Below are 7,657 nucleotides of genomic sequence, written 5' to 3' on the forward strand. Positions count from 1 at the left end.
GTAATCAGACCTTCAGTTTGATAGGTAACACTTAATATACTGGCCAAATTTTCCCCACATTTTTCTATTTCTAGTTCCCTTGGCCTATTTTGAATATTTCCTTCAACTCCATCATCTCTGACACACACACTGATTATACTGCCAATGTCCGTCCCCATTCCTAGGCACCTTTCAGTCTGCAGTCATGGTTCAGGACACTTGACACGATGCATTCTTTTGGCTAAAATTACAGTTCTTGTGCAGGAGTCCCCAGGTTCCTTTTAGTGGAAGGCAAAGGGAGCATCACAGAGCCAGAGTAACACAAGGAGGATGGCCATGGAGAGGCAGGAGCAGCGAGTAGATTCAGGGGCCTAGAGCGTGTCATGGCTTCAGTGCTTTGTCACGGCGCTGCCAGAAGCCTCTTGAACTCTGGAAAAGAGGAGGCACTGTGCTGGGGTGGCAAAGGCATAGCATGCATTCAGTTATCAGGTGAAACTGATTTGCTACCTAGAATTATCAAAACCATTTATTTTTTCACCTAATATTGATGCAAACCAGGGGGTGTTATAGACTTTCAGATTATGAAAAATCCTGACACAAAATAAGGGAAAAAACAACAACTGATTTTTACAGAGAGAAGAGCCAGCTGTGCAGTTCAACTCGGGAACTCTGGCCCTGAACAGGAAGGCCAAAAACAACCCGGATCCTACAATTTACCCAGTCCTTGAATGGAATGACATTAAATTTCAAGATGTGATCGGGGAGGGCAATTTCGGCCAGGTTCTTAAGGCACGCATCAAGAAGGATGGGCTAAGGATGGACGCTGCCATCAAGCGGATGAAAGGTCAGTGCTTGATCACCTTGTGCCGATGAGGGTGTGCCGACGTGACTTCCTGCTGAATCTTTCCTCCACGACCTTGTAGTCTTGAAACAAAAACACTGGCATGGTGTCAGAGTACTTGTGTGCAACCGAAGGTGGTTTTTCTGTGCACATAGCTAGTGATAAGGGCAGGAGGTTAACTTGAAGGCGGGGGTCATTTAAAAATGACTGTCTTGTTTCCATGGACCTGGCATTGTAGATTCAGATTATGGTCCCACACTGCTAACTGTAGGGGAACATCATTGTTTCCCTTAATGTAGAGGGTCTCAAAATCAAATGGGCATCGGAATCCTCCAGAGAACTTGCTAGAGGGAAAAAGTATGGTGGGTTCGACCCCAGTGAGTCAGATATAGCACCCTTGAAGCTTGTTTTGTTAAGCGCTGTCGACTGGCTCATAAAAACAAAAACAAACTCACTGCAATTGCGTCAATTTCCACTTTCAGCAACGCTGCTCGAAAGAGTAGAAGTGGGCTTCTAAAGCTATAAATCCTTCGAGATCAGAAAGCCTCATTTTTCTCCTGCAGAGAAGTTGGTGTCGTTGAGCTGCCAAACTTGGTTAGTAGCCTAACACGTCACCCGCTCTGCCACCAGTGTCCCAACTCGTCGGAACCCCACATACAACAGAACAGAGCACTGTCTGGTCCTGAACAATCTTCACAAGCATTGCTGTGTTTGAGCCCATCGTTCCAGTCACTGTGTCAATCCATCTGATTGAGGGGGCTTCCTTTCTTTGACTCACCCTCTACTTTACCAAGCACGATACCCTTCTGCAGGGGTTGCTCCCTCCTAACAACACAGTCAAGGTGCTTGAGACGAAGTCTGAACGTTCTTGATTCTATGAAGCATTCTCTCTATGCGTCTTCCAACATAGATTTGTTCGGTCTTCCTGGTTACTGTTAAACCCCAAAGAAAGATTCTTTCCCACTTTCCAAGCATGTGGTGACCAGCACCCCAGTACCACCACCACCACTCCTGTTATTTTCTAAAAACAATAGTGGAAAACTGTTACAAACTCGAAATTGGCCATGTCTGTGCATCAACCGAAAAGCTCTCTTTTTAGTCTAGTGCCTGGTGGTTGTCTGTCTGTCCAAAGTTCTAATGGTGAGACAGGTGAAAAGGTTAGAAACAAATGTAGCTCATTTTCCGGCTATCAAGCAACTTCTAGAAAAATGTCATCGGCATTTTGTTTGTTTAGCAAGAGTAAATCATGAAAAGAAGTAGGGTAAAATTATTAAATAGAGCCAGATGCGTGTGTTTTTTTATAATATTCCACTGTACTTTGGTACTATTTCTTAGTATTTTTCTCTCTGAATGGTAGACTTAGCTGGAAAAACTAAAGGCTAAAACTTGATGTAGCCTTGCCTCCCTTAAGTCATTTTTTTTCTGATTATTTGAAAACTTAGACAAGCAGATTTTAGAGCAGTAGGTTCTAAGCAAGGGTAACATTGCCCCAGGGATATTTGGCAGTGACTGGAGACATTCGTGGTTGGGCTATTGGCATCTAGTGCGTAGAAGTTACAGTTGCTCTTAAATATCCTAAAATGCATAGAACAGGGCCTTCCTCCCAAATGCCAGTCATGAGAAGTTGAGAAATCTATGTATGAAATGGTCGCTTAGATATGTGCAAGGTTTCCCGCCCCTGGGGGGGGGGGGGGTCCTAGCCCGAACACAGGGCAGCTGCTCTGGAGCGGCCTAAGCAGAATGATAACAATTCTTGACTGCCTTCCAGAATATGCCTCCAAAGATGACCACAGGGACTTTGCGGGAGAACTTGAAGTTCTTTGTAAACTCGGACATCATCCAAACATCATCAATCTCTTGGGGGCATGTGAACATCGAGGTAAGATCCTCTTTTCCTGTCTGCCCAGTCACATATGTTTTTAAAGAGTACATTCCACGTGGAAATGAGGAAAGATAAGAATCACAGCAATGCCATCTATTTTTTCTTTTTCTAAATTGTTAATATTTTATTTATTTATTTACTTGAATAACTGTTCCTTAGGCAGCTCCTATGCCAAAGAAACCAAATTCAAAAGCAGAACGTGGCTGTGAGTGAGGGTGTTTAACTTGCACCTTTCTTGACACCACGCTCACTAGTTTCCGTACGTGAATGGGCAACACAAAGGCCGGCCATCTATTTTTTCAACAGCAGTTTCACCGTCATGTCTAGTCTTGAATAGAGCTGGGGTTTCAAAGCTTGGAATCTTTATGGAGGTTGAATCTCTGGCTAAGAGTTCCCAAAGCCATCTACAGTTTCTACCCTTCCCCGTCTATGTGGACAGGCTCCCGCAACTATTCCGTGGAGAACGTCCCCTCTCAGAAAGAATAGAACTTCTACCTATTCCCTGCCTCTCCTCTTCCCTCCAAACTCAAGGACGCCTCACCTTCTGTGCCTTAGTCCTTGAATGCCCACAATCTATTGGCATGTGAAAGTGCTCAAACGATACTTAGGCTGGCCCTCTGCATTGGCTCTATCCGATGAGTGCCTTGTTTTGATCCAAAGCATTTTGATGGAGCGTTACAAGGATCCTACGGAGAACAGATCCCTCTAGTTAAACGTATGTCATTGATTTAAGAATTTGTTCAGTACTTCCAATACACTGCACAGGTAAAACTCTTTGGTGGTTTGACATCTCAATGCTATATGGTGCACTGTTCTGAATCAATGCTTAAACTTAATTTCTCGTGGAAAAATTTGTTCCCACATGCACACACACAAAATGCTTCATGAAGTAAATATTTACAAATTTGACAAGCTTTTATTGACTTTGCAACACAACCACCAACAATAGAAAAAAGACAACTTCCTTTTCCTCAATTTATTAAACTAAAAATACCAGTGTTTGGAACTCTGAGTAATGTTTCATTCTGTGATCCAATAAGACTATAATGATGTATGTCAGCTCATCCCTCAGGTTAAATAATGAGGTAATAACTTTTATTTTTGACCTTTTACAAATGTATTTCCTGAAAATAATATATTTGTAATACACTAGTGTGGGACAATAGTAGATAAGAGTTAACAAAACAAAATCATCAACAACAGAAAATATGTATCTTTAAAATTTTTGCCCCATGAATACATTAGCATATGAGTTGACTTTGAAATTTGTTTTTGTTTTTTTCTTTGCCAGAACTTCAATTTATTGGATGATTTTAAACTTTAGACTATATTTAAAGTTCAAAATTATTCAACATTTTAAACAAAGAAAAATGGTTCACTGCATAATCACATTTAAAAGACAGTAAACCCATTAGTTTCATTGCTGCCAAAGATAAAAATGCATTTGTCAAAACAAACACATTTTTTAATGTCTAATGAAAAGAAAAATAGAATAAAAATAAGGAAAGAGATCATAATTTTTCTTGAAACTATTGTTTTATTTTTGTCCAAACACTTGAATTTTCTGGTTCCTCTTTAAGCAAAACGCAGTCTTTGAAACTAGATTCCCCTGGCCCACACTGTGAATGAGAGTCTGCAGGGAAGAATAAATAGCCATAGAGTCACTCCGTGTGGGTCCTTTTGTTATGCTTAGTCACTAGCTTATTATCACTTCTTTCAATAACCTCAGGAAATGCTAGAGATCCCGTGAAATAGCAAATCACATCCACAGTAGATTTTCAAACAATACTGAATAAAGATAAAATGTGATACAGAGAAGGGCATCCTAGATTTTCTTGGTAAACGACTCCTTTAATTCCATTCTACTACTGTTTCCTAAATCAGCCCTGCTGGTTCTGTCGGGTAAGCACTGACCTGCTAACTGCAGAGTTGGCAGTTCAAACCTACCAACCACACAGAAGGGGAAAGATGAGGCTTTGTGCTCTCAAAGGTTTACAGCCTCAGAAACCCTATATAGGGTTGCTATGAATCTGAACTGACTCGGTGACAGAGGGCACTGTTGCTGTAAGGAGCCCGGGTGGCACAGTAGTCAGAGTGTAAAGGTTACATCCTTGGAAACCCTATCCGGCAGTTCTACGGTGCTTTCCAAGGCTGCTGCGAGTTGGAATTAACTCAGTGGCCTTGGGATTATTACTGTGGAGTCTTTCAGTGAAAGGCCTGACAAACTAGGTCTGAGAAAGCAGCCACTGGAAGCCCATGCTGCAATAATTCCACTCTGATGCCGTGAGGGTCACCATGAGTTGGCGCCGACTCAATGGCAACATTTCTTTCTGAGCAGGCGAAAGGGTCGCAGGGAGCTCCCTTTTTCACATCCATATTTTGAAGGGGAAGTGGGAGAGAGGGGCCCTGGGGGTCAAGTCTGGGTCCCTTCGAGTATTGCAGGAGGGTGTCCCTTCTGTTCCTCCTATCAACCAAGGACTTAGCTTGGTACCATGCGATGGAGTTCTTTCAGGTAAAACTCCATTTTGGACATTATGTTTTGTGGAATGTGTCAAAGGAACAAATATTGCCTGAGTCCAGAATGATAAAAAGTCAAGGAAAGGTTTACACATAGGTAAAAAAGATTTGATGGACAGAAGGGAAGGGGTAGGTAAAAGAAAACTAGTGCCCACTGGCCACAGCCTCGCGCCAACATCTCACAGCTGTTTGGGCTCCTTGCCCGCTGATGCCCTCTTCATTTCTCCGCAGGGTACCTGTACCTGGCCATCGAGTATGCGCCCCACGGAAACCTGCTGGATTTCCTGCGGAAGAGCCGAGTGCTAGAGACGGATCCTGCATTCGCCATCGCCAACAGCACCGCTTCCACGCTGTCCTCGCAGCAGCTGCTTCATTTTGCGGCGGATGTGGCCAGGGGCATGGACTACCTGAGCCAAAAACAGGTCTGCGCAGAGAATCTTCCTCCGGACAGCCCTCCTCTCCACCGTTCTCTGCACAATCGCAGTTTGTACAGCGTCTCTTCCCCAGTGCTTTCTTCCCATCTCCCAATTAAAAAAAAAATATTTGTATACTTCATAGACTGTATTTTTCTTGAGAAATGAAGTGTGTAAGCAAATTCCCTATTTTAAAAAAATCTGGCTGTGCAGGAGATGATTTACAAGGCAGATCCTCGTTTTACATTCAACAACTCTAATACACGGCCATTCAGCCATTCACTGCCATCCCCTCCACGGGCCATCAGGCCTCCCCCTTCCTCCCAGTGCTTCCTGTTTTCATTCCTCTCATTTTCTCACCCTCTGAACTGTGTCGTTGGTAAAGGTTGTGGCCCTTTCGATGTTAAGTTTTCGATTATTCCAGCGTGAGAGTGAATTCAGTTACAGGCCTGACAGCGAACGGTCAGAGGCCTGAGACTTCCACCAAGTCTCTGCCTGATCAGCCAGCCTGTTATTTTTGTGATTTTGAGTTCAGGTCCACATTTTTCTCCCACTCTATCCAGAATCTTCTAATGTGGTCCTGTTCAGAGCAGTAAGTAGTGGTAGCTGGGCACCATCTAGATCTTCTGGTCTCAGGAGACTAATATTTGTCTGGTTTCTTAGACCATTACATGAATTGTTTCCATGTGTCTTTTGATTTCATTATCCTTATATCCTCTAATGGAGATAGATCAATGGTTGCATCTTAGATAGCTGCTGTCGGTGAGCTTTTAAGGCCCTGTTAGCTACTCACCAGAATGGGATGTGGAACAATCTCCCTAATTTTAATCTCTTTACTTACCTTTCACCATTTTTAGTGAAAGGAATACCCAGTTCTGCCAGTATGCATATAACTCTCTAGTGAATTTCATCCAAATATGTATTTTGTATGAGTCATACTCCTACCAAGGTCACGAGTGGGCTTTGAGTCAAGCCTGTCAACGTTTCTAATCTGTAAGAGTGTACATACCCCGACCACAGTCCTGTCCCTCTTCTGTCATCCTGTCTTTGCCTGTGATTAACTGATTTGATACCAATCATGGTTTTGCGATGGAATTTCTTTGTTTCCCATGCTTTGTAAGTTAGCCGCGTGACTGTGAATCCTCTGATACCTGAGGCCTGACACTTGGTCTCCTTCACCAGGTCACTTGTCTTTGTCTTTGTCTTTGTCTTATAGAGGACTTAATAAAGGGGTCTCTAAATAAGTAAATAAATGGGTCTCTATAAAATGGAAAAAAATAAAACAAAACATATCCTTTGGGAGGTGTGTTACCTATGTCATTGTGTTCTTGGCTCAGAATAATGTTGAAGCTCAGAGGTATGAGATGGAAACCAGGAGATTCAGTGACTGGGCTTGTGTTTTTGGCTGCTGAAATTGCTTCTCAGATAGAGTGCACCTTTGGGCAGAATTCACAGCTGAGAATTTTGCAGAAGAACTGTAAGGGGCTTGGATTCAGACAAAAAATTTTTTTTTAATTCTCAAAACATTTGCTTTCTGTTTGAGCCCTTTGTATCAGCTCCTCGTTTTTTTCCCCCTCCCTCCCCGCTCCCCTTCTCTCATGAACCCTTGATAATTTACAAATTATTATTAGTCATATCTTACACTGTCTGAGGTATCCTTTCACCCACTTTTCTGTTGTCCATCCCCCATGGAGGAGGTTATATGTAGATTCTTGTATTCAGTTCCCCCTTTCCATCTCACCCTCCCAGTATCGCCACTTTCAGCACTGGTCCTGAAGGGATCATCTGTCCTGGATTCCCTGTGTTTCTAGTTCCTATCTGTACCAATGTGCATCCTCTGGTCTAGCCAGATTTGTAAGGTAGAACTGGGATCATGATAGTAGGGGGTGGGGAGAAAGCATTTAGGAAATAGAGGAAAGTTGTATGTTTCATTGTTGTTATACTGCACCCAGACTGGCTCATCTCCACCCCACAACCCTTCTGTAAGGGGATGTCCTCTTGCCTACACATGGGTCTTGCGTCCCC

At 43.0% G+C, this 7,657-nt stretch overlaps 1 protein-coding gene and 1 non-coding gene across 2 annotated transcripts in view; one reads left to right on the forward strand and one right to left on the reverse strand.

Moving 5' to 3' along the window:
* Positions 1 to 7,657, forward strand: part of TEK (TEK receptor tyrosine kinase) — a gene marked incomplete at its 5' end in the record, with an annotated part of 47,754 nt that overhangs the window by 28,781 nt on the left and 11,316 nt on the right. The window contains 3 exons of the mRNA XM_045289277.1: positions 613 to 823; positions 2,589 to 2,699; positions 5,451 to 5,641. Of these exons, the coding sequence (XP_045145212.1) occupies positions 613 to 823; positions 2,589 to 2,699; positions 5,451 to 5,641 (513 nt within the window). The remainder of the gene's footprint in view (positions 1 to 612; positions 824 to 2,588; positions 2,700 to 5,450; positions 5,642 to 7,657) is intronic.
* On the reverse strand, positions 2,849 to 2,987 carry LOC115869431. The gene has a single exon (XR_004046181.1). It is a non-coding gene; the product is annotated as a small nucleolar RNA SNORA13 (small nucleolar RNA).

Source organism: Echinops telfairi, unplaced genomic scaffold (genome assembly GCF_000313985.2).
Source record: "Echinops telfairi isolate 266 unplaced genomic scaffold, ASM31398v2 ScPeMD7_25;HRSCAF=90, whole genome shotgun sequence".
NCBI classification, from domain to species: domain Eukaryota; kingdom Metazoa; phylum Chordata; class Mammalia; order Afrosoricida; family Tenrecidae; genus Echinops; species Echinops telfairi.